This window comes from Periplaneta americana, chromosome 2 (genome assembly GCF_040183065.1).
Source record: "Periplaneta americana isolate PAMFEO1 chromosome 2, P.americana_PAMFEO1_priV1, whole genome shotgun sequence".
Taxonomy (NCBI): Eukaryota; Metazoa; Arthropoda; class Insecta; order Blattodea; family Blattidae; genus Periplaneta; species Periplaneta americana.
Genome location: NC_091118.1, coordinates 57,384,012 through 57,411,451, shown reverse-complemented (window position 1 = coordinate 57,411,451; position 27,440 = coordinate 57,384,012). Strand labels below are relative to the sequence as shown.

The window sequence follows — 27,440 nt, the reverse complement described above, 5'->3', positions numbered from 1 at the left end:
AAGTAAACAAAAAAGTGTGTGATGTCATTGTGATCTTTCGTGAACGGGCTTTGAGAAAAATGACATTTTTAGTTCGATTTTGGAATGCATATTCCAGGAAAACGGGAGACGGTGGAGGAGTGATATTGTGGGATTTTCATATAGTAAATGTAAACAAATATGTCCTCATTGGTTTGCTGCGTAAACTTGACGGATTAGCCATAATTGAATTGAAAATCGATAAAAAATGTAGGTATGACAGGAAGACGTGGACCCGTGCAATATTTATTTATTTATCTATTTACTTGTTTATTTATTTATCTAGTGACTTATCTATTTATTTTTAATTATTTATTTATTTATTTACTTCGTTATTTACTTATTTATTTATTTATGTATTTATTTATTTACTTATTTATTTATTTACTTATGTATTTATTTACTTATTTATTTATTTACTTACTTATTTACTTATTTCTCCATTTATTTACTTATTTATTTACTTATTTATTTATTTACTTATTTATTTACTTCTTTACTTACTTATTTACTTATTTATTTATTTACTTACTTATTTACTTACTTATTTATTTATTTATTTATTTATTTATTTATTTATTTATTTATTTATTTATTTATTTATTCGTTTACTCGTTTATTCATTTACTTACTTAGCCTACTTATTTATTTATTTATTCATTCATTCATTCATTCATTCATTGCGATTATAGGAGACGGCCTTCAGATATGGAGGGTAGCTATGAATTTATTGAATAAGCAGTCGTGGACAGCCGATAAGGGTGGTCCTCCAGAGGTTTGGAGGTTGGGTCAAGGGCTAACACCGTAAAAAACAGCTTGTTACGAATCCATACAATAAGCCTCGGTTATATAATATTCTTATTGAATTTCGTATTTCCAAGAAACTAGTTCGATTATTGTTATTATTATTATTATTATTATTATTATTATTATTATTATTATTATTAAGTTTTATTTGTATCATTGTGCTGGATGTTATTCACCAACAGCTGTTGTACAGCACATAAATATCAATAAATATTATTATTATTATTATTATTATTATTATATTATTATTATTATTATTATTATTATTATTATTATTATTATTATTATTATATGTTAAAATACGATCTATCTCATGCAGAATATCTCATTAATATACACAATTAGTCATTATACAAACGATGTGCAGACTATAGTGCGTCGATTCTTTTTATGTACAGAAATTAAGAATTATTGTCCTGCGTACTATTCACTAGGCCTACTGGTTGTCTTCCTATTTCACTGATGTAAATTATGAATGTTTAGATAACATGATTCCATTAATAGTTACGTAATTCCGGTTCAGTCAGCCTTACGTCCCTTGAGCACAGTTAAATTATATTGACGTCCATAACACACATTCCCTGGGAGACATCTCAATAATGCCAACATTCAACAAGTGAACTTCTCCCTTGTGAGAAATGTTAGCATAGCATGCCACGTATATAATATTACCGCCTAAGATATGCCTCATTGATTTACATTTGCAGCTCATACGACGCGTGTGAAATGAAAGATCTTATCCATATCCCACGGGAAACGTATCGCACATTTCTGCTGTCTGCATTCAATATACAGGGTTATCTGTTTACCTCTGTGATCTCTTGCATTTTCCATAACCAGTATCATTAGGGCATGATTTGATCTATTCGTCTGTCTGTCCTTGAGCACATTTTTCTTGTTTGATTTTATCTTTATACCTTAGTTTCTGCCGTATTATAAAAAGTGATTATGAAATAATGCAAAGTTTTAGCTATATATTGGTGAAAATTAATATGGATGCCAAATTCTCACGCCAATACTGAGTCGGTATAGCTAATTTGTGTCGGATATTTTAAGAGTGCTTTAGTCCACACCTGTGGAGTAACGGGTAGCGCGTCTGGTCGCGAATCCAGGTGGCCCGCGTTCGATTCCCGTTGGCAAGTTACCTGGTTGAAGTTTTTTGCGGGGTTTTTCCCTCAACCCAATGTGAGCAAATGCTGGGTAACTTTCGGTGCTGGACCCCAAACTCATTTTTTTAGTTGGTTATTTAACGACGCTGTATCAACTACTAGATTATTTAGCGTTAATGAGATTGGTGATAGCGAAATGGTATTTGGCGAGATAAGGCCGAGGATTCGCCATAGATTACCTGGCATTCACCTTACGGTTGGGGAAAACTTCGGAAAAAACCCAACCAGGTAATTAGCCCAAGCGGGGATTCACCAGCACCCGAGCGCAACTTCAGGCAAGCGCCTTAAACGACTGAACCACGCCGGTGGCTCCCGGACTCATGTTACCGGCATTATCACGTTCATCTCATTCAGACGCTAAATAACCTAAGATGTTGATAAACCGTCGTAAAATAACCTACTAAAAAAAGAGTGCTTTAAATTGTTTCTTGAAATCCTAAGAAGTTACTTGTCACTGTATTATGATTGAAATTGATTCCTTATTTTGGTAACAAATAGCCCAACCTTCAACTGAGTGACCGCTTCGCAGTCCCCTATGACGCCCGCCTACTGTTTGTACACCACTGATTTCCTGTCCCTCTGCAATCAATAGGTTCCTACACGATTCCCTTTGTCAAACTCCTGGCCGTGTTTTAGCGCCCGCGAATCATTTCAAGGTCATAAAATGCGCTTGTTACAAGTTAATGACTTTTGAATCCGCTAGTTTAACGTATTATTCCTTCAAGTATTTAGGGGATTGTAAGGTATAATTTTACATAACGGCTTTAATTAATGCCTACAATAACAGTATCTGAACATGTTGATCCATGTGAAAAATACAAGTAATTACAATGTTATGTTGGCCACATCGTGTGTTATAAACTACGCATACAAAATCCATCGTTGTCAAACCTGGTGATCGTGACGGCCTGGATGTAGGCCCTCCTCTACCAAACCAGTGGCCTGAACACCAGTGGACACAAAATCCCTATCTGAAAGTAGTGGTACAGTATGCCTATGTTTTGTGAGTCAATTCTGAAAAATGTCCAGTTTCATTCTAATTCACTCTTCATTGCAACATTTTTCGGAAGATAACTCGTTCGTTAGCGAAGTACATTTTAGCCAGTTACTTTTATCATCATTTTGGTTTAGAATTGATGTATTCCAAATCTCCTGTATGATGTAATTATTCCTTCCATAAAATTCTTGTAAGAAATTCCAAATAATGACATCCGAAGTTTAATAGCCAATAATTAGTAAAAGTTTAATAAAAACAAGATATTAGAACTATTTAGAAGAAAATAAAAGTTTTGAGATTTTACACTGCGTGTTTGGACCTAAGATCCAGCATATAGGATTTACTATAAATTATACAGTTGTTTGAATTAACTTGGCCTAACGCACCGAACAGAGTAGGAGATTCTTTAGGTTTGGTACTATAGCACTCTAATGTAGGAACCTGTAAGTAGTTCCGAAACGTTGGATATACAGAATGTAAGCATAATAACTATACAGGGTGTAAGCAAAATAACAGCGTATTCCTTGCGTACATTATAAAAAAATTCTAATGCCATGTTAGTTCCAAATTAATACATTTCTCAGAAAAAAAATAATATTCTCTTAAATCTTAACACTGTTTTATCCGATAAGTACTATCCATATGATCCTGACGTTTACCCTTATCATTACAAAACTGATAAGGAATCATGTATCCCTTTCCAACTTTCCAATAAAATGGACGGTTTTCTTGCAAATTAAATAAAAATATTAACACATATCGTTATTTTCTGCCATTAGGATGTCTGGCAACCCTACTGTAGTGACTAAGGGTGGTATTCATAGACATTTCGCAGCACGCGCTACGAGCGTACTAAGCTAGTCCCGGTTATCCACTGGTTACTAGTACAGAATTCAAGTCATATTCTATCGCTAACACTGGTTTATGAATACGAAAAACGCTGATCATCCACCGGAAACCCGCGCTAAAAATGCCTATGAATACGGCCCTATGAGACGGAATGCTGTTATTCAGGCCTGAGTTCTTGTGTAAATTCATAGGCGAGCGCTGTTTCCAAAGTACGCAGTCTTTCAGCCTAATTTTCTAATTAACCATGAACTTAATTACAATTTTTTATTTATTTCAAAATATTCTATTTCTTCCTTCAGTCTACAAAGTTGTATCACTTCCACCCTGTATTAAGTCCAGACATATGGTTTCGAACACACAACTTTTCTCCTAAACACAATGACCCCGAGTGTTTCAGATCACATAACATTAGAACCAGTGAATACACTCTTGTAGGAGAATTTAAAAGGAACATTGTTTATTTTCTGTAACTGATGCAATGTCGTTAAGTATACAGGGATCTGGTAAGTAGGATTTACTTGAGTAGAATCGAGTTCATAGAATTTGTGGAAATAATTGTTCGTATAAGTGTTGATAACCCAGAATTTATATAAATCAATTCCTTGTACATAAACCATTTTATGTTTATCCACATTAGGTTGCATGACGAATGACCGGCTTAGAGAAATGTTCCTATGTTACCATGTACCTAGATAATAAAAATGTAACGAAAATAAAAGAAGATCTAATTTGTAACATAGCGACGTTTCCCACATTAACAAATTGATAATAATGATACAGTAAATAAATTAAACACGACTTAAACTATAGTAAAGAAACATTACGCACTTGTTTAATTATTTATAATAAACACCAGGATCGATAATAGTACGTATATTATGAAACTAGTTTATAATGTTATAGTTTATTGCACGAATCAATGCTTGAGAAATTCGTTTCGCTCGTTCCCTAATTTTGACGAATGCCATAACTGTAAAACTTTATAAACATCCTTCATATGTTATTTTTTGTACGACAACATTATAAAACAACTAATAAAAAATAAAATATCAAATTTGTAATGGTGTGTAATTTGATATCATGGTCTGTGAAGAATGAGTTGCTATGACACCAGTGACGTATTGAATATTATCGCACGGCAGAAAATAGTTTAATATTAATTTTAGGGCACAAGTTATACCCTCATAATGGAAGTCATTACGTTCCAGTTGTCATGGTAATACATAATTTACGGCACTGGTACAATAGGGTGGCATATTGTGCTAACTATAATAGGCCCTAGTTACTTACGATATGAGTATCGTAACGTTTCATATTACAATACAAGTTTGATAACCAGTCGAGTATTGTAATATGAAGTTACGATAAGTATGTCGTACAACGTTTTATTCACTTTGATTAAAAAATATTTTTTTAATAAAAGTAATAATAATTATATTATTGATTTTGAACATGTCTTTTGTGGAGAGACTTTTGTACAGGGTAGCGTACGGGAATGGGAGATTTTAAATGGATTAACGCAAAATTATACGAGTACTTGAATTTGGTAAAACTCTGATACCGCCATACTGTTCCTTAGGCCTGCTATTAATGACGATTGTCTATACAGGTGCGAGTTTTAACCTCTCGTTACCCTGTGGTCTATAACGCGATTGACTTCACCCTTATCTCAAAAAAATCTAAATAAGAAATATTAAAGAACCTATAAACAAAAAAATCAAATATAATAATTGAGGCTATCAAATGCAAAACTCGTCTTATCCAGGTAAAGTGTTTGTCAGAAAACAGGAAAAACCGTTATGGATATGGACAGTTTTGCATTTGATAGTTTTCTGAGCTCTATGGAAGAGGAATTAGACAAGATTTGCACAAACCGACTATATCAGTAGATAGAGAGCTGCAAGTAGTACAACATCCCATGTGTAACTCATTTTTTTTTTTTTAATTTTGGATAAGGCGAGTTTTGCACTTGATAATATTAATTGATAATATACCAAAAATGGCAAACGTAAGCAATGTGATATTTTGTCAGAGTGATTAATGTTTAACTATTCGCCTGTATGTTCTCTCTAAGTCCTAAAACATGTATTTTTATAGGAGAGGTATTTTCTGAACATCTTATGTCTAATAATTACATAATTAAACAGATTGCATGTACGAAGCTAATAAATAATAGTATTAATTCAAAATAGTTGTTAATTGTGATGATCTTATATCAAATTAAACTTGTTTCATGACAGTTTAGTTTAAAATTTAATTACCCACGTGCCAATTATTAACATTTCTGTAAACGGTGAACTTAAGCCTTAAATATATCACATAAATCTATTAAACATATTATTTTGTCCCATTTTGCAAGTTTAGTTGCATGATTTATGTTGGATGTATTGCCCTTCTCCTTGATGTGAAGCAAGAACAAAAACATTTTCATGCTAGGGCAAACCTGGAATTAAAAAAATATATATATTTGAGTCAATTGATAATAATAACTAATATGTTTTAGCAACAGGGAAATGATGGGATGGTAATTCTCTTATATTGTAGCGATAGCTTAATTAGAGTGGCAGGAAAACCCGAAATATATTCGGATAATACTTTTCCTATAGTCACATTGTCCACCATAAGTATCTTAGAATAGTCTATTCGCGGATTCTAATCCTGGTTCTCTTCGTCGAGAAACCTTCAATTGGCTGAACTACAGATTGGAACATTTTTATCATCTTTTTAAAAATATATATTGCTCTAATTTGTTTGTTTTAAGTGAAATATAATGTGAGATTCTCATAATTATAATACGAGATAATTCAAAATGTAAGAGAGTGTTTTCGAGACGTATAAACTCAGCCTGGTGAAATTAACTCAACGTACGAAGCCATATTGTATGGAATATACTCACGTATAAAAGAAGGTGACAGCAGAAGCACGCTTAGATAGATATATTGAGTGTATGAGTTGAGACAATGAGCATACCTCTTGTGATTGGTTGGATCCAACCATGACTTCAATTAACGTACAATTTTATAAATCTAGTACTCATATGTACTCAAATAAAATAAATTGGGTCGATGAAATAATAAATCTCTCGTCATCTGTAATGTCTGGACGCTAAGAGTCCCTTTATAATGAAAGTTGAGACGTTGCATGATCTTTTCATTTAATTTCATTTATTTTATTTTATTTTATTCCATAGATCTTGGATAGCATTGAAGCTTTAAGATGTGGAACAAGTCAAAATTTTACAGGATTACAATTTTTTGGCGAGATGAAGTGATCAACAAATAAAATACATAATCCATTTTGAATCTTTAATTAAAATACATAATTATTTGATAGCACTGAAAATGGAATATATATAGCCTATATCCTATGAGAAGTAATAATTGTATACAGACTTTAAACAAATTTGATACATAATTTTATAAAATATTATATTATTTCATAATATAATGTATTATATACATTACATAAAAACTATTGTTACAGCTAGTTTATCACTGAGGAATAAGGAAACCAGTTAACTTGTATTTACTGGAAGCAAAGCCATTGTTAGGTGCTTACTGGATTATGCAACGAGGTAGGTGATGTTTGAATCCTGTGTCTCAACTCTTATAGGCCTATTCAATTATTATCCAGGAACTCTAAGCACGCCTATAATATCTAAGATAAGGGTTGAGACAATGGAACAGACATGGCCTACCTTAATGCATAATCCAATAAGCGCTTAAAAATTGCTTTACTTCTAGTAAATGCAAGATAGCAGTTTTTTTTTATTCATCAATGATAAAGTATCTTTAAATAATAGTAATTGAAGCGTTTTTTTGGAACAAGAACTTAACTACAAAATCTTGAATTTGAGATAGGTACATAAACATTTTAGATCTGATATAATAGCAATGCGCAAAACGACATTCAAATGTTTCTAGAATGCTCTGTGTTTGTTAGAGGGAAATAATATTGTGTAAAGCGGGATATGTGTTATTATTAGACATCGGATTTTTAGGCACTAAAAATTTCAGTTTTAGGCGCCTAAAATAAGCTCAAAATTTGTAAAATTAGGCTCTATTTTAATGAAAATAGGCATTTTAGGCACATCAAGGTATCATACTTATTTCTTTCACTGAAATTTTTAGTTATACACTAAAATACGCACAAAAAAGTATGTTTAAACATTAAAAAAGAATACTATATTATATTTATAAACAGAGCTGCACAAATTTAATATATTGAAACTAATGAAATAATGATTATTGATATCAAGATTACTCATTTTAAGTTATTGAAATTCAGTTCCATGCTCAGACTTTATTATAATTATCTGCACAGTACACCACCAGAATTTTTTCTAAATTCTCCACAGTTAACCTTTGCCTTTTGTCACTGAGAATCATTTTGAAAGCAGAAAAACTTCTTTCAACCGAAACTGATGTGAGAGGCGCAAATTTTAAATTAGGTACAATAGAAACATCAATACTTACTGGAACATTTACACTTTCCCCCGATATCACTCTTGATACTTTTTCCTACAATGAAAATCCTACATTCTTATTTAATACGTTGTCCCACTTATTTTTAACTTTTTTCCCAGTTTCGCCCAAAGCAGAATGTATGTTCACTTGAGCTTCCATTACTATTGCTATTTGGCTACAAAGAGATTGTTTTTCACGTTCTAATTGTTCAATGCTTGCAGGTATGAAAGAAAAGTTTGATGTTATGTAGGCAATATCGTTTTTCACTCGTGAGTCATTCAGACAATCTTTCACTGCTTTCACACACGCTGCACTACCAGTTTCAGGTAATTTATCAATAACTGTGACCACTTCTTTAAAATACTTAGAATAATACACCACTGACTGAATCCAGGTTCCCCATCGTGTAACAACCGGCTGAGGTGGGAGTGGGATATCTGGAAAGTTCTCTCTGAATATTGAAATCCTGGATGGGGCTTTACAAAAACACTTTTTTGTGTTAGAAATAAACGAATTGACAAGAGGAAATTCATTCCGGATTGTTTCAGAAACCCTGTGAAGGCCATGTGCTAGACAGGTTACATGCGTGAGGTTAGGATAAAATGTTTTAAGAAGTGGAGCTGCAGCAACCGTGTATGAGGCAGCATCAGTACAAAACAACAGAACTTTAGAATCGTCTATATTACCTGAGGATAAAGACTGTAGGCCTTTATTTACAAAATAAGCAATGGCTTGGCTATTCACTTTCGAAAGTTCCTTAACACATACGAGGTGTGGAATCGAAGGTCCATCAGGACTAAGTTTTCCTACTACCATATTTGCTATATACCTATTCATAGGATCTGAGGTTTCATCCACAGAGACCCATATGTAAGAATCACCTATATCCTCCCGAATGGAAGCTAGGTTAAATCAGCATAGAAATTGCTGCTGAGATTGGATAAAGTAGGCTGTGTTAGTAAAGTTTGTTGCAGTTGATTTTTCTGCTGAGCTTTAGCCTTATGAGCCGCTCCTTGCACATGCTGCTTTAGGTGGCACTTCTTTTCTTGCGAAATCTAAAAATGTAAAGTAAACTGAATTAAAATAAAATCCTAATTGTTGTATTGCCGTATTTCTATCACAAAGTTAGTGGGTTCGAACAATCAAAATTTTAATGACCTGCAAATACTTTAACTATCGGAATTTAAAAGGTTAAAGTGTAGTGGTCTTAAAAAGAATTATACCTCGGGATAGCTCAGTCAATGTATAAATATTATAGGCCTACTCATTAAAATTAATAGAATTTATATATTTCAACTAGCCTATTGTTACATACCTGTTTGCTACAAATCTTGCAGAATATTATTTTTCCATCATAAGTGAATTCTGAATATTCTGTTAGCCATTGCCGGATCAATGTAGATTTTGCACTTATATTTTTCGGCATTATCGCGTTAAACTTCACAGGAAAACGTCCTACCGCTCAAAACTTCTCAACACAATAAGGTGAGGGAAAGAGCAACTGTTAACGAGCATTCAAATGAACCGTTGTTATTGAGATTCAATTGGACAAAAATACAAAGTTCCACTTATTGTTGCATTTCCTGGTAGTGTTAACACTAGGAGGGCCATTCTTTTAAATATTTTGTAACGGTTTACCCTACTAATTCGCAGTTTTACGAATTTTCATAAATATTTCAAAAACACTCTTTCTCCAAAAATTGTGATTTTATGACACTCTGAAGGGCAGTACAGCTAATCGGTTTCAGACCGAAAACAGTCATTTTTATAGTATAGTATATCTCTGAATCGGTAGCAGCACATGTTGTGATTGTTGCCTGCTTCAAAACTAAGGTTGGTTCTTTGTCGGCATTTATGCCTCCAAACATGTTAAATTCGATTAAATCTATTGCGAGTGTCGTGAGATTCAAAACATTTTGTTTCCTTTATCAATGGTTTCATGGCCGGTGTGAAGCAAACTTTCCACTTTTTAAATGCCTTAAATTTCGCAGTGAATGCATGTATAAATTATAAAAAGTAAGAGTAAAATGCGAAACTTTACAGTGAGTTAGGCATTTTTAGGCGAATATTAACAAATTAGGCTCTAATAACCGTTTTAGGGCATTTTAGGGCACTATAAAACTCTTTGAATACCTTTCAATTTCCATGAAACACAAATATTAATAATTATTTTTACTTTTCTCCTAAAGAAACAAAATAGGCATTTGCCCTAGAATCCGATGTCTGGTTATTATATAGATGTTTGGCAAAATGCCTTTTTTTACTGGGTGGAAGTAAATCATTATTTGCATATATATAAATGTGATTTGAAGTAAATCAAAGTGATAGGGCCAATTTTTATTTTGCCTATTTTGCCTTTTTAAGGCATTTCTTACTAATAAATGCCTTTTTATGTCATTTTAAAGCAATATTTCTTGTTTATTTGCAATTTTATAATAATTAATTGCAATGTAATGAGTATAGAAATTTAAATATTTGAAACAATGACTAACTTTACTAACAATAGTACATAAAAATAATTTATTTCGGTACTTAATCTGCTAATAATCGTGCTTTAATACTATTGGTGTAATATGAATAATGATCGACAATCCACAGTTACAAATATAATATTGTCATGTCTTCACGATACCAACAATCAGCTTTATAATTTTAAATGTTAAGCTTGTTCTCATAGAAGTTGTCACGTAGCATTTTCAATTGTTTGCTTTCATATTTTCAAATCTTACTGTTATTACAATTTTGTGCTACACGTGTTTATTATTGTAGGAAAAAGAAATTTGAGTGAGAAACGGTCAGTTATTGTCGGGTGACAGAAGGTATAAGATCGGTTAGCTAGAATGCCTAAATTCAGTAAACCATTGAAAAGTAAACTTCATGCTTACGTTAGTGAATTTGGTTGGTGCCTTTGTGTTTGCAACCGATGGAAGTTTTTTTTTATGTAAGGTTTGTGAAAAGACAGTTAATCACGAAAAAAGTATTTTATAAGTCAGCATGTATCACCTACGAAGTAAATATGAGAGTTATGTTGATATAATTGTTAAAATATACGATGCTTTTTAAAATTTGTAATGCCTTTTTCAAACATTATTGTGCCTTTTTTTTACGTTTTTATTGCCTTCTTTGCCTGCCTATTTTAATTGTTATAAATGTCTAAACATCCGGACTCTAGTTATTAAGGATTCAATATGTGCTGGAAACGGAAAAACAATGTAATGTAGATGAAGTTATTCCAGGAACGCCACAATTGTATATAATATATATATGATAATTTATATTATAAAGTAATATGATATGTAAATCATATATCAAATTTATTTAATATCTATATACTTACTATGTATAATACCGTAATACCAAGGCTCTTCTTTTCGTAGGTGATTTTTTTGCCATTTCCTATTCTTTCTAGTCATTCAATGCTATATAATCATTATATATTTTAATTGTTGATGCTATTACCTAGATCAAGACTTCATTTTTCTTTTTTGCAAAGTGTACATAATTTTTTTTAGCGAAAAAAGAACGTATTATTTCATCGACTCAGTTATTATCTCCATGTGTGATTGTATTTACTTATTAATATATTAATGGAGGTCATGATAACTGCCAGTCAATCAGAAAAAGGTCATCCATTGTCTCATCTCTTATTATAAAGGGCACCAGCGATTCTCTATACGCTGGGGACACTAGCTACGGAAAGTGCGTTGTTGTGCAGTGTATCTATGGTCAAAAATACGTCATTTAAAACTCCATCTTTTTCAAATTTTGAAAATAAATTTCTTACCTAAAATTTCCGCAGCTTTTGATAGCTTCGTAACTTACATTTTTGAAGTCCTATTCGCTCTCTCAGCCAATGGAAACTACAGTAGATAGGTCTTTTTCCTTTCTGCGTGGCTCCTTTCTGACGCCACGCAGGAAGTAGACACGACGCTTTACTCACTCTTCCTCTGTCTGTCCCTGACCACAACAACGTGTTGCTACTGTACGACGTAGAATGAGAAAGTGACGACAAATTATTTCAGGTTTAAATAACTGTATTGCCATCTGTTCGTACGATATCGATAAATTTATCACAGTCGTGAAATGTCACGTTAGTTTCACCAAGCTGCTTCCATTTCTTTTAAGATTAAGAAAATCTCCCTTAATCACTCCCGTTCTAGGTGAAGTTGTCTTTCAGTAAATAAATTCTAACACATTGTTATGAATGTGACAGTTCAGAGCCTCTGTTATGGCTCATGAAATGACTTCTTTCAGGTGTGGAGGAATTCAGAACGCGTCTTGCCGGCGAGTGCCTGATTGACAGCGCCTGTCCGAGCGGCTGCTCTTGTGAAGGAACTCTCGTAGACTGTTCTGCCAGAGGCCTCAAGGAAATACCAAAAGACATCCCTATGTATACTACAGAACTGTGAGTTTTCTATTATTATTTCGTAGTAAGCTGTCTTTCACAGAATTCAAATATTTGCATGTGGAAAAAAGTTGAATGATAGGAGTTTCTGCAAATAAGTGCGAAGTTATAATTTCATGATTTTCTTTTTTAATTTTGCATGCACTTTGGCCAGCCTTTAAATTTTTCTTGCACTTAATTATTTCAATCAGTTTATTTTTTTATTTATTTAACTAGCTAGCTAGCTAGCTAGCTAGTGAGTACAAATTAAATTTATAAAACAAAATTGTTTCTAGCCACTACCGTGACATCATTTTTCTTTCTGTCCCAATCCGCTCCCCCCTCACCCAAGTTTTACGCATCTAGAACCGCCACTGTTTGCACAATCGAAACGTTTTGATCAAATATGTTTGCCACACCATTGATTACAATTGCATTTCAAAATTAACAATCTGATAATAAATAATAAATCTTATACAACTGAAGTTTTGTACATACATACAAACAATAATTTACACATATTATTACAATAACAAAAAATATACATTCTGAGATTATGTAACTGAAACCTTTTCCCATCATCAGTCAGGCAGTTTTTAAATTTAGAAAATGATCTCTCAACGTCACATAACGTTATCGGTGCAAATTTATAATATAAAATATTGTCATCCTCTAATGCATCTGTTGCAGCAAGAAACAATAATTGCAAATATTCGGTATGTTTTTAGTGCCACAGAAGAAGATATCAGGTGATATATAACATTAAGATTATGTGGATCATATGCGGAGGCTAAGAGGAAGGCAGAAAATAGGAAAGACTGAAGAATGCTGGGTTTGCAGTGAAAGACCTGCCGTGGACAGAACACTATGAATGAATGAGTGAATTTGAATACCACGTTGCCTTTCTATCTTCAGTTCCACTTTGCAGATTTTACAGCACATGTTACCATTCCTTATACAAAAATAATAATTTCCAAATTCCGAAATAAACCAACTGCAACGTAGATATTGGTGGCTGCATTTGTCTCCTGGTGTGCTTCCTCTATATTACTGAACGGGATCGCAATGAACTCAACATACAAACACAGTCTAGTATATACAGTCGCGAAGCTCAATACGTAGTAAATATGCAAACATTAGATAGTTGCTCACCGCTAGGATCGCTAATATCGCCTCATTACAGGCAATGCAAAATAGTACCGTCACAGTCTTTTGTTTCTAGCACCCTCAAAACTCTTGCTTCTTGACTGTATATAGTAGACTGTGATACAAACATATGTAACAACGTGCGCTCCTGTAACCTGCTTGTGCCTTTGACTGACGTCATTAATGCACCAGGAGAAACTACTCCATCCAATATAGCAGTTGTGACAAACATGCGAAGCCTGCTCATCATAACTATTGCGATGGATGTATTTCTTGAGAAAAACTGAGTTTCTTGAAGTCGGGTTCAATGTGTAAAATCTGTAGCCTGAATTCAGGTTCTGCGTTGTTTGCTTCCTTGGATTCTACCAAGTTTTGGTTGCAGAATATTTTGTACAAGTAAAACTTACTCGGGTGGTGGTGGTGATGGCAGTGTTGATATTGGTGGAGGTGGATTTTTACACCCCATTGGTGAATTGATATAGGAGCATGAGTTGTAACAAAGTAGCATTGCTGTTTACATTGAAACTATCCCTAAAACTCTTCGTGACTGATAATAATTTATCTTCTTTATTGCAGTTTATTGAACGACAATGAGATTGGTCGTATCAAGTCGGATGGATTGTTTGGACGTCTGCCAAACCTACAGAAGCTGGATCTACGACGGAACAGGGTTACGGGGATTGAAGAAAACGCTTTCGAAGGCGCGGCACGCCTCACTGAAATGTATGTAATCAACGAAATGGTATATATTTAGTGTTATTGTCTTAACTACATTGTTTTTTATCGTGTCACTAGAAACGAAATGCTTCACTATGTAATTTAATTTAATAATATAGTAGAATTAAACTAGTTATTAATGATGCCATTACGCTATACCATACCGCATTAGAGCATGTGTATTCTAAGTCATATACAGCGTGTAACGAAAAAAGTGGAGTGAGTGGATTCCTGATATGTAAGAAAAATGGTTACCTATATCAACATGGATCCAGAAATGCTTGGTTTCCGAGTAGGGCTTACAAGTGTGATCATAGTGCACTCCATTTCATTTGTTTGCTGGAATTATTACGATGCATTCTGTTTACATTTTCTTAGATTAGTGCTTCCAACTTTCTGAAGGCGCGACTTCTGTTTGCGACTCTCTGCTATCATACGGTTCTTAACCTCAAACTAAAAATACAAATCCCTGTAAAATTTCAAACAACTATAATTCTATTCAAAACCATTGAATATGACTCGAACTACGATTTTAAACAATGTTTTTTTTTTCTCCAGAAGAAACTCGAAACAATTATGACGGATACTGAATCCGTTCTCAGACAGTTGCGTTCAATTGGCTGAAATTAAAAATATGTACGAAGTAAAAATTCATTGAAATAAGTACCTACAAATGGAATATTGAAACTAAACCATTTTTCGCAGAGCATAAATCAGTTCTGTATTAAAAAAAATACCTCAAGCTTGCAAAAGAAGCTCTTAAATTTTTATATAATTTGAAACCTCGTGTTTATGCAAAATAAGTTTCTCATCTATGATTGACGTCAAAACGAAAGTGAGAAATCTCCTTTAACTTGAAAATGATATTACTGTTTGTGTATCATTTTTTCATTTCATTTCTTGTATTCATTGCCACAGGGAGAAAGAAACACTTGTCCATTTCTTAAGGTCCTGTCCGCTCGGCGAACTTTTCAGGAACACATGCCACTATCGTGTTCACTCCTTCATAGCTGAAGAACTTAAGAAAATTGATTTTTTACGTTTATGAAGGCATCCATGGCCTTGCCGTTAATGGTAGTTATTGTACAATCAACATAATTGCTTTTAAAGAAAATAGTTCTAAAGGATACATCCTCGACCTTACCATTAGATTTGAACATCACAAAGGTCAGTCTGAGGAAGTGAACAACGAGAAGAGAGCATTTATGAGCCTATGTTGGAGAACTACAAAGCAAAATACAAGTTGAGCGAGATACAGGTGTTTGGATTGATGGTGGAAGCACGCGACACTATTTTGTGAAAATTTAGAAAAATCTCGGACTACCCATTAAAAAAATTAAAACATTGCTATCACTGTAATTAGGGGGTCCTTGCATATAAAAACTGATTTATAAATATATAATAAATGTTAGAGGTAGCACTTAAATTTTATTTTGATCCCTGATTTCAGTTTAATTTATTATTTTTTTCTTCAATATTTATTGTATGTACACTTTAAATTCTAAGATTTTTATTTCCATTATTATTGTATTTTTGTTCACCTCGTCTTTTCTGGCAACCAGTAAATTCAGGAGGTAGTTTATAATAAACTATATATTAGTCCAGATTTGAGAAGTTACTTGAAAAACAGGTACATTTATAACATTGATTTTTACTTTATAACTACTGAAACTTGAAACATTTTTTACGTTCAACGTTCCTTATGTTTATCTTTGTAAAAACAAAAGAAATATATGTTAATAAGGCATTTTTATTTCATTTTGTAAATCTTTTCGCGACCCTTTCAGCTCTTTATATGACCTCTCAGGGGGTCGCGGTCCACACTTTGGGAACCACTATCTTAGAAGAGCTATTAAGAATATCCACCTTCTGTCCGAATATAGGCCGCAGCTCGTCATCTCATCAAGATCCGAACATTCTTCCAAATTTCTAGCATAGTTTTTATTGTCTGACAGCCTTGCTGATGGAGAGTTCCTTCATTATCCACAGAAGTCGAATACACTAAATACTTTTAAGTACACCCATAGAAAGGAGCGCAGTGGGTTGAGATATGGTGATCGTGGAGGCCAAGCGTGTTCGGATCTCGATGAGACGAGCTGCGGCCTGTATTCGGGCAGGAGGTGGACATTTTGAACATCTAAGGATTCTAAGGAAATGTAAACAGAATGCATCAAAATAATTTCAGTAAACAAACGTACTGGAGTGCACTATGATCATACTTTCAAGCCCTACTCAGAAACCAAGCATTTCTGGATCCATGTTGATATAATTATTTTTTCTTCTTTATCTATGAGAAATAGATGTCTGAAGTTTTGCCGACTTTTTCGTTGCATCCTCTATATCAAACAATATTGTATCATATCATATACTAATGCATTACATCATACCATAACGTATAATACTATATCATATACAGGGTGATTCACAAAGATAAGATATTGTTTCAGTAAAAAAGTTCATATGATTATTGATCCGATTTTGAACAGTATGACTATTATTTGGTCACATGAAAGCATCAGTATGGATCCTGAGCTGTCATAATATGATTTCTTGCGTGATTAACTTGTTTAACATTATTGTTATTCGATGAAAGAGTAATGGAACGGAGAAACATTCTCTCCGGCGCCAGGATTTGAACCCGGGTTTTCAGCTCTACGTGCTGATGCTTTATCCACTAAGCCACACCGGATACCACCCCAGCGTCGGACAGAATTGTCTCTGATTAAGTTCCAACTCTTGGGTTCCCTCTAGTGGCCACCCTCTGCACTATGTCATAGATGTCTATGAACATAGGACCGAAGTCCACACATGTGCTGAGGTGCACTCGTTATTAGTGACTAGTTGGCCGGGATCCGACGGAATAAGCGCCGTCTTAAATCACGCTTATTCCGTCGGATCCCAGCCAACTAGTCACTCATAACGAGTGCACCTCAGCACATGTGTGGACTTCGGTCCTATGTTCATAGACATCTATGATGTAGTGCAGAGGGTGGCCACTAGAGGGAACCCAAGAGTTGGAACTTAATCAGAGACAATTCTGTCCGACGCTGGGGTGGTATCTGGTGTGGCTTAATGGATAAAGCATCAGCATGTAGAGCTGAAAACCCGGGTTCAAATCCCGGCGCCGGAGAGAATTTTTCTCCGTTCCATTACTCTTTCATTGTATGATGACGCAGAATATCTGCATGGAATATCATATGTACTTCGGTACATTAAAATAATATATATATATATATATATATATATATAATATATATTATTATTATTATTATTATTATTATTATTATTATTTTCACATTGTTATCATCGAAGTGTTATGTTCTGTTCTGTGGCCTAAAAGGTACTATGATCTTTCTAATAACTTACTGACTAATGAAAATGTAGTTTTATCTTAATACATAAAATTATAACTGATTTTAAAAAATAATAATAGTGATATTGCCATGTGTGTGTAATAACATTTTTTAATTTTAAAATTCGCATGGTATTTTCTTCATTTTAGGTTACTTTCTGAAAACAAGATGCGAGAAGTTCATAACAAAATGTTTGTTGGCCTAACAAACTTGAAAAATTTGTAAGTATGGTATTGGAGTATGTGTATGCATATTGTTGTAGTTAATGGTGAATAACTTATTTTTTTCTCTTCTCTTCTTCATCCTTGTTATTTGCTTTCGTCTCTTTATTTTATTCCATCTCTCCCATTTCCAATTCTTCTACATCTCTTTCCTTTTTTCTCATTTTTCCATCTTTTGATTTCTTTCATGCAGTTAACTTTTTTTTTTTTTTTCACTTCCCCAAATGAAGTACAAAAAGAACATAATGTAATCTGCAAAAATTATTTAGGTATTCATTGAAATACTGTTTCCAGGTTTTGGTTATGTACTGGCTTTCTGTCTGTCTATATACAATGACTTCTCTATAAAAATTGGTCGGATTTTATTCATATTCAGTATTTATTACTATGTTTATCCTGAATGATGTGCATGCAATATAGACCTAATAATATTTAATGAAATATTAATAGTCTTTTGTTTGAATCAAAAATACCTGATGGCAATCCACTGCGAGACATATTTGGCAATTTTTTTTTCGTAATTTTCTGTATTGAACGTAATAAACTGAGAAATGAAATCCTGTAGTTCATATCAGGCGAAAGAAATTAATTGTTATTGTACAGATTTATTTCTACTTTTTTGTTAGAAATTTAATTTCTATATTTCTACTTCCTTCGGCCAGATTGCTGAATAGTTAGGACGACATTTATAAGTTACAGTATACAAAGTTCCGTCCTCATCATCCGCCACCATCTGAAATTCCCCCTTTTTTCTTAAATGACTACCAGTCACTAGTTGTAAATGTCTTATGTTTGTGTGAAAATTCATTCATGTGTAAGTTAACATGATCTTACAAAATTAACACGGTCTCAAATATTATCAAATGAAATGTAGAAATACGCTTAGAGTTCCATTTATATTTTTAATTGGGAATTCAGTGAATATTTATGCCCCCTTTGGCCAAAGGACTGCATAGTTCGGCAGACATTTACAAATTGTAGTAAGACTCTTATTTGAAAAATTGTTGATTCCTCCCTTGTCTTCCTTCTTTTTTCTTCTTCTTAAACTATCAGCGCAACTTGATAGAAAACTTGATACAATAATCCCGCTCATTTCTGTTATTAGTAAAAAAAAATTAATGTTTAATTGTTAGAAATAGTAATTAATTTATAGTAAGAAGAGAGTAAAATTATATTTTATGTGCGAGAGGAAAGTTCAGTGCCTGAGGCGAAGCCGAGGATGATCATTTCCACGAGAGCATAAAATCTGTTTACTCTAGTGTGCTATGCATTATTTCATCCATTACTGGTATCTAAATTTAATTTTAAATTCTACGCCTTCTCTTTGTAATGTGTTGTATGTAAAGAAATTATAAATGAATAAATGTATGGATTTTATGGTTGCTAATGTGTTGGTTGTCAGGAGAGAGTGATTTTAACAATTTTAATTCACTGCTGTGAATAAAGCCATTGTATAGGTTGCGAAGGACGGTGAAAGAAAGACAAGTTTAGATACGAGTTATGGATAAATGTTTTTTTTTCTCAATCTTGCTCTGGATGAAAAATGTTATTGCTTCTCGATATTTCAGAGTTCTGTACGACAACCAAATAACGTGTGTGATGCCAGGATCTTTCGACTTTCTCACGTCATTACACACACTGTAAGTAAATAATCTTTGCATGGAAATGTAGATAAATATTGGTAATGTTAATTATTTATTGATGACATTTTAATAACGAATACGTAACCACAGTCATCTTTGAGATGCAACTTTCAAACAGTAATATTATGTTAATTTTAAGTACCCACATCCTTATGGCAATGTGAGATTGAATGAAACACCTTTGGGTATTATTATTATTATTATTATTATTATTATCATTATTACTATTATCATTATTACTATTATCATTATTATTATCATCATTACCATTATTATTATTATTATTATTATTATTATTATTATTATTATTATTATTATTATGTGCGTAAAATTGAAATACAACCTACGTAGTTATACCAAACATGAGCACAATACCACCATTTGTATTAATATTTTGCGAAAACACTTTTTGCTTTCAAATGAGTATTTTCCATGGAACAAAAATACAATTGGAGTAAAAATATAGTATTGCACCGTGGATCAAATTTGTGTTAAAACATATGAAGTACAAATGCCACGAAATGTGCTTATCATTTACCAATTTTGTAAGAAGTTCCTCAGAACTTTTAGGTTGAGGCTCTGATTACATATATAACAGATTGGCCATCTGCATGTTAAAAACGGTAACATGTGGAAGAGAACAACCACCAGGGTCGCCACCATCGATTGTGAACGACCAGTGGATGGAAGTACAGTTGCTCTATGTAATTCAAATTAAAGTTATAATGTGACTTCTTATGCAGAAACTAGATGGCAGCATAGTGAAATTGACAAAAGTTGTTGCCATCAAAGCCTATAAGGCTGAGCAATCTGTTATATATGTGATCAGGAGTTGAGGTTATGATGAAAAAATTACTAAATAATAAGCACAGGGATGTCAGTTCCTAACACTCTGTAAAACCATTCAGATAGCCTAGAAAATTAAAGATACCAGTAACAGCTCCATTGAGCCACAATAATGTCTACTTCAACTCTTTCACTACAAGTTTTGGTACTATATAAATTGTGCAGGAGTGTGCGTGGCTTTTAGTTCATTTTATACATTGTCCTCTAGAGCATTTTAATCACTGTTTTGGAGGTTTTCAATTTATTCACGTAAAATAGTGTGCAAATTTTACAAAGCTGTTCACTGGAGCTCTACCCTTTTATTTTTTAATTAATTTTATATGTTTTTCTCTAGGGAATTTTCAATCACTGATTTGGAGGTTTTCAAGTTGTCCGTGTAAAATAGTGTGCTAATTTTACAAAGAAGTTTACAAGCTCTTCCTTTTCATTTTTTATAATGGGTTATCAGAGTGATTTTACAAAGTGCTATGAAATGGCGTCCCTGTGCTGGGATAAGCACATCAAATACATATGCACAAAGCTATCAAGAGTTTTATATTTGCTAAAGAAATTAACTACTTGCGTTTCTCAAAATTATTTAAGATTTGCCTACTTTTCTTTCTTTCAGTCGAATTTCGATATGCCGTAATTTTCTGGGGAAATGGAACCAAAATTGGAAGCGTCTTGATTTTACAAAGGAAGGCCATTAGAATTCTATGTAAATCAAACTATCTGGAACGTTGTCGGCCACTTTTCACACAATCACGGATTTTAACAATCATAAATTTGTATATTAATACTTAACACTCGACAAAATATCGACAATTACTCCTTAGTGGCCAATATACATGATCATGAAATTAGAAATAGTGAACAAATTAATATTCCATATTGTAGATTACGCAAGAGCAACACAAACTTTTTAATTATAGGGATGAATTTATATAATAAGCTCCCAAGCCAATATTATAAATTACCAATCAATAGTTTCAAAACTAGATTTTACAATTGGTTATTAAATAATCCTTTTTGTTCTGTTGCTGAGTTTTTCAACACAAATTTGTACGAAATTGTATTTTAATAAATAAGTTTAATTGCAATTTAGTTAGTTTTCTTCAATTTAAAATTTCAGATTATTTCATGTTTTCATTGTATTACTTAAATTTTACTATTTCTGTTATTAGTGTTTTTTAAAATGTATTTATATGTTTTTCAATGTATTCTGACGAAGCCTAGAACTGTATGTCTAATGGCCAAATAAATTGAATTGAATTACCATAAAATGTTGCACCATTCAAAATATTTTAACAAAATGTATAAACTTTCGCTGTCATACATTAATTTTGTCGTGTACACTGTTTACAGAAATTTGCTGTCGAATCCATTCAGCTGTAATTGTCATTTAGCATGGTTTTCGGAATGGCTGCGAAAACACGACCTGAGTGGTGGCAGTCCTCGATGTCATTCACCCCCAAGAGTTAAAGATATGCCTATCCATGAGTTACCACATCATGAATTTAAATGCACCAGTAAGTAACATTTACAGCAAACACTACCAGTTGTTATTAACTTTTGCTGGCAGTTCCTGATTTGATTATCCAGTGTAGCATGGATCCCTTGCCATCTTCTACAGACCTCTGAATATGATGTCACAGAGTCAAAAACCTCGTAAAGAGCAGCTATTGTAGCTCTTTCTTCAATAGGCTACTATGAAATGGAATCATTCTTTTAGCTTTGCACTTTAAGCCTTAGAATATTTCAACAATAAAAACAAAACGTCCACGAACAAAGCTATTGTTCGTCATTTTTTACATCCAAAGAGGTTAAATTTTAAAGCAGCAGCAATAATCTAAAACCACAGTCTAGTATATAGTCACGAAGCTCAATACGTAGTAAATATGCATCCATAGATAGTTGCTAGCCACTAGGATCAAGATAGTTGCTAGCCACTAGGATCACTACTATTGCCTCATTACAGACAATGCGAAATAGTACCTGCACAGTCTATTGTTCCTAATACCCTCACAACTCAAGCTTCGTGACTGTATATACTAGACTGTGCTAAAACTGCCCATTGATTTATCAGCCACTCAATACATATGTTGAAAGCTGCATCATAATTAAGGTGAACATGTGCTGGTTTCTAATTAAAAAAACTAAATATAGAAATATAAAACATGGTACCGGTACAATGTGCAAACCAGCTATAACGGCTGGGGGGATCATCGTGCTAACCACACGATACCTCCATTCTGGTTGGATGATCGTCCACCTCTGCTTCGTCATGTGGACGTGAGACCAGCAGCCGGCTGGTTGGTCTTGGCCCTTCAAGGGCTGTAGCGCCATGGATTTTTACCGGTACGATGTTATGTGAAATTCGCATAATTTGTATTAATAGAATAAGCACTTAAAATAGAAAAACAGACGAAATAATAATGAAATAAACAAAAAATTTAGGTTAGTTTTAGTTAGATTAGGTTTGGTTTGGATAGGTTAGCGTAGCTTATGATGAGTTCTGCAGTGCCTGAGAAAAGTGACGTAAGTCAGTTTCCACAAACCTTTTTTGATAATTTATTGACAACTTACGGAACATCTGCCAGTGGCGTATACTGGTTAAAGGGTTTGGGCTACCGCTGACCCTATTATTACACAAAATATATCTAACAATTACTTTAATTTTAATTACTATGGTAAAACTAATAATACAAAATTATTACATTATGTTATATTATAAACTTTTTCTTTTGTAATTTCCTTGGGCTACCGCCGGTAGCCCCAGTAGCCCGCAAAATACGCCCCTGACATCTGCTCGCTTGGAAAAAGAGAAATAAGTATTTCTCCCATTACAATAATTCATACAGAAAAAAATCAAATCGACATAAACTAGTGTAAGTTGTCAATAAATTATCAAAAATGGTTTGTGGAAACTGACTTATGTCACTTTTCCCAGGCACTGCAGAGTTTACCTTAGCTTACATTAGGTTAGGTTTGATTTGGTTAGGTTAACTTAGAAGATGTCAAGACCCTTTATCCCAGTGGTCTACAAGGAGATTCAGATGACAGCTATGGAGTGCGGGGATTTTTAAGCATTGGGCGAAGGCTGATGAATTTTTGTTTAATGACGTCTATACTGTTGTGTGACAAGCTACTAGTGTCTTGCATTACAGACTGTATGTTCGTTTCAAGTTTGTCGAGTATGGCGAAGTTCGATATTTGGCGATGTTCGCTCTGCAGAATGGGCCTGTCATGCTTGTTTGGCCTTATTATGAAAATATTCGCTGTCTTCAAATCCCACCCCTTCATGTTTTAACTGCTTAAGGATTTTATCACAGATCTTACAATTAGTTTTTTCATACGAAATAAGATGATTTTTGCAATATCTTGCTTGCCTTTCTCAATTTCAGACACTGCTACAAGCTACTGTATTCAAACAAGTCACATTACTAAAATTGTGTGTTTATTTCATTATTTGTTATGTTTTACTATTTTTAGCGCTTATTCTATTATTACAAATTATGTGTATATCACATAACATTGCATCATATAATCCTGTATTTCTTTTTTTTTTTTTACTAGAAACCACACATATTCACCTCCATTATGATGCAGCTCTCATTTCAAACGTAGTTTAGTACATTTTGGAATAATTCTGTTTTTAAAAGATAAAGGACCTATTGCTATAAAACCCTGACATATTCCATTTCCACAAAAAAATTCCTTACAAATTCCATGATTTTCACTTCCAAAATCATCATAATTACCTGTACGTTAGTTTCTCCTTCCATAGCATTTTCAATAAATTTTAATAACTTGTAGTCTACACATATGAATGTTAATAATCATACTCAGTTGACGTTTTTTGTGTTAAAATGTACAATACTCCTTTTGCAATATATTTATAAGTTCATAGAGTTTGATATGTGATGTGGAATATTTTGCTAGGTGAAAATGATCAAGGCTGCTTGGGCGACAACTACTGTCCTCCGAAGTGTGTATGTACAGGCACCGTTGTGCGGTGCAGCAGAGTGCGTCTGCGCGAGATCCCACGAGGAATTCCTCCAGAAACATCAGAGCTGTGAGTAGAAATTGCTCTTAGGATAATAGTCTATCTTAATTTTTATATTTTCTGTGGTATTTTAATTTTTTCCTCCTTTTTATCTCAATTAAGTCGTTCATGTTTTTCTATGTTTGATTTTCTGTTTCTTTCTGTTTTGCTTTGTTTTTTATTTTTGCCATTTTCCCTCTTCCTTCGTGTTCCCTTTCACTCTTTCTTTTTTTCAATATTTCTTCGTTCTTTTCTGCTTTCATCATTCTTGGTAGTTTGACACAGGAGCACACCCAGGATCTGGTTTTGGTGGGGGTGTGAATAATACACTATACTTGTAATATTAGTTACCTTCAAAACGTATAATGTAAAGCTAAAATTAACTTAAATATTAATTTCATTTGACACAAGAAAGGGTCTTGGGTCTTACATTTACAAGCATACTATGGAATAAAAGACACTAACTTACAAAATATGAACCTACTGAAAATTTTAATAGGTCTGCTCGCCTGCTACTTATTCTAAAGTATAGTGCTTAAATCTCATTTTTAGAGTACGTAACACTTTAAAAGATTGGGTTACACAGAAAGTCGCATTATATTTATAAAGTACAAAATCAAGCCTTCTTTCCCCTTATAGCCGCAGTATCATATCACTGCCACATTTAAAGCAAATAACTTTGTATAATGTCTAGAAAAAAAGTATCTATTGATGATGGAAAGAGAACTCAGGCTTTGAAAAATTCAAGCCAATAATTGAAATAATCATACTTTGTGGATGACAGAATGTGCTGTTACGTGGCGATAGAGACATTGGTGAATTTGATATGACTAAACCCCCAGCAGAAAATTAAGGACATTTTATGGCTATTCCAAGAGCTGGTGTAAATGCGGGAAATAGTGTGTTCAGGAACTATTTTTCGAGTCATGGTGGAAATGTTAATTAGGCTAAGTTGCAATATCCAAAAACCAAACCATAGAATCTCTTCACTAACCAACATATTATCATTTGACACTATTGTTGGGAATAAATTATTATTATAGTTATTATTATTGTTGTTGTTATTATTATTATTATTATTATTATTATTATTATTATTATTATTATTATTGTATTTAAAAATAGTAAATGTTGTGTATGTAATCAGTTTTTATAATTTAAAAATTGTCGTTTGCATGAAATTCTCGTACGTTTGGGGCATGTGACAACCCTGTTTTCGTATCCTATACAAACCATCGAAATTCATGTGATTCTGTAATTAAATAGTTCGAGATGTGAACGGTGCAAGATATTTCTCACTTATTTCAGATGAGACTAATGATATATCTTCAGTTGAACAATTTACTCTTTTTTTGCACTTCATAAACAGTGATGGCTTCAAAGAGTACAATATAAATATATATACATATATCATGAAGTCCTGCTTCGTTACCCTATTAGAATACGGGAATTTTTCCTTAAAGGAAATTGTTCCTGTGTTCGTCAGTGGCCTGAAAGTTAGGATAAATTTAGGTTTAAGACCACTTCTGGTCCCACATAACCATATGTGATCATCGTATCATATCATTGGTGTAACTCTGCCTTCAGGGTACTGGTACCCCAACCTCAGAAGTAGGTTACACATGAGCCACTGTCAGAAGAGAAGACCAGAAATGTCAAACGGCAACCTGGTTGCATTAGAAAGAGAGAGGGGAAACTTTGAAAGAAGCTACAGCTACTGTTAAATTTTCTATAAAGGCTCTAAAAGAAATTCTAGGTGTGGGATTTCATCGTGAAAATGGTAACATAACCTTAATATTATGTAGAAAAAGAAATTTTGCTATTTGATAATCTTTTGTGAATATGTTCCTGATATTTTTCTTGAACTGTGAAATAATATCTTAGTAAGAAGTAAAAGCAGAACCTGCATAATTGAATGTGTTTTTTTCTGATGATGCATTGCAGGTACCTGGATGTGAACGAGATACAGACAATCAATGCTGACAGACTCAGTCATCTCAAATCTCTTACCAGGCTGTGAGTATAGTTGCAAACACATTTGAATACATTTCTTCTATTTCATTTGTGAAATCCCGAATTCTGTTGTGTAATTAACAGTAGCCTATATAGAAACTGACGTATTTGTAATAAACACAATCATCTGAGACACATTGTTGATCACATAGTAAAGACATCAGCTTTTCATGCCAGAGACTTAAAGTACGGTCTCACGTCGCTACTTTTGCTGCGCAACTTTTGTACTGCAGCTGCAAAAGTTGCGTATTGTGTTCACACGTAAGCCAAAAGTAGCGCACTGCACGCTACTTTTTGTGCTGCGCAACCCGAGCGCTGCAAAAGTTGCAACTGGAGGTTGTGAGTCTGTTCACACACAAGGCGCTACTTTTGCAGCTGCAGTCATGCTGCAGGTTTCCATCTCTGTGTTGACTTCTCAATATACATTTTGTGGTTATGTTCGCATTATTAATAAACTCATGCGAAAACTTACTTATATATTATATGCTTTTCTGTCCTAACTAGTATTCAGAAATTGGCATTATTTTTACTATAAAGCTTTTGAAAACGCCTATATACTTAGGCCTAAATGATAACCAACAGCATATTCACGTAATCGATGTTGGCAACCCTCCTGTTTGAAACTACGCTACAGAAAATTAAAAAAGTGAATTATATCGTCAGCAAATATGCTCAGACTGTGTTGTGCATTTAATAACTGTAACAAATAATTTATTTTCACCACATCTAACATTAAAATACATCCAAACAATAAAAGTATCATTGGCACATTTGGGTGGCAACACTG

At 33.4% G+C, this 27,440-nt stretch overlaps 1 protein-coding gene across 2 annotated transcripts in view; it reads left to right on the top strand.

The window, feature by feature from the left end:
- sli (slit guidance ligand) overlaps positions 1 to 27,440 on the top strand; it is a 799,923-nt gene that overhangs the window by 715,262 nt on the left and 57,221 nt on the right. For both annotated transcript variants that reach the window (XM_069817706.1, XM_069817697.1), the window contains exons 14-20: positions 12,561 to 12,711; positions 14,413 to 14,559; positions 18,056 to 18,127; positions 19,696 to 19,767; positions 21,961 to 22,124; positions 24,538 to 24,670; positions 26,585 to 26,656. In XM_069817706.1, the coding sequence (XP_069673807.1) occupies positions 12,561 to 12,711; positions 14,413 to 14,559; positions 18,056 to 18,127; positions 19,696 to 19,767; positions 21,961 to 22,124; positions 24,538 to 24,670; positions 26,585 to 26,656 (811 nt within the window). The remainder of the gene's footprint in view (positions 1 to 12,560; positions 12,712 to 14,412; positions 14,560 to 18,055; positions 18,128 to 19,695; positions 19,768 to 21,960; positions 22,125 to 24,537; positions 24,671 to 26,584; positions 26,657 to 27,440) is intronic.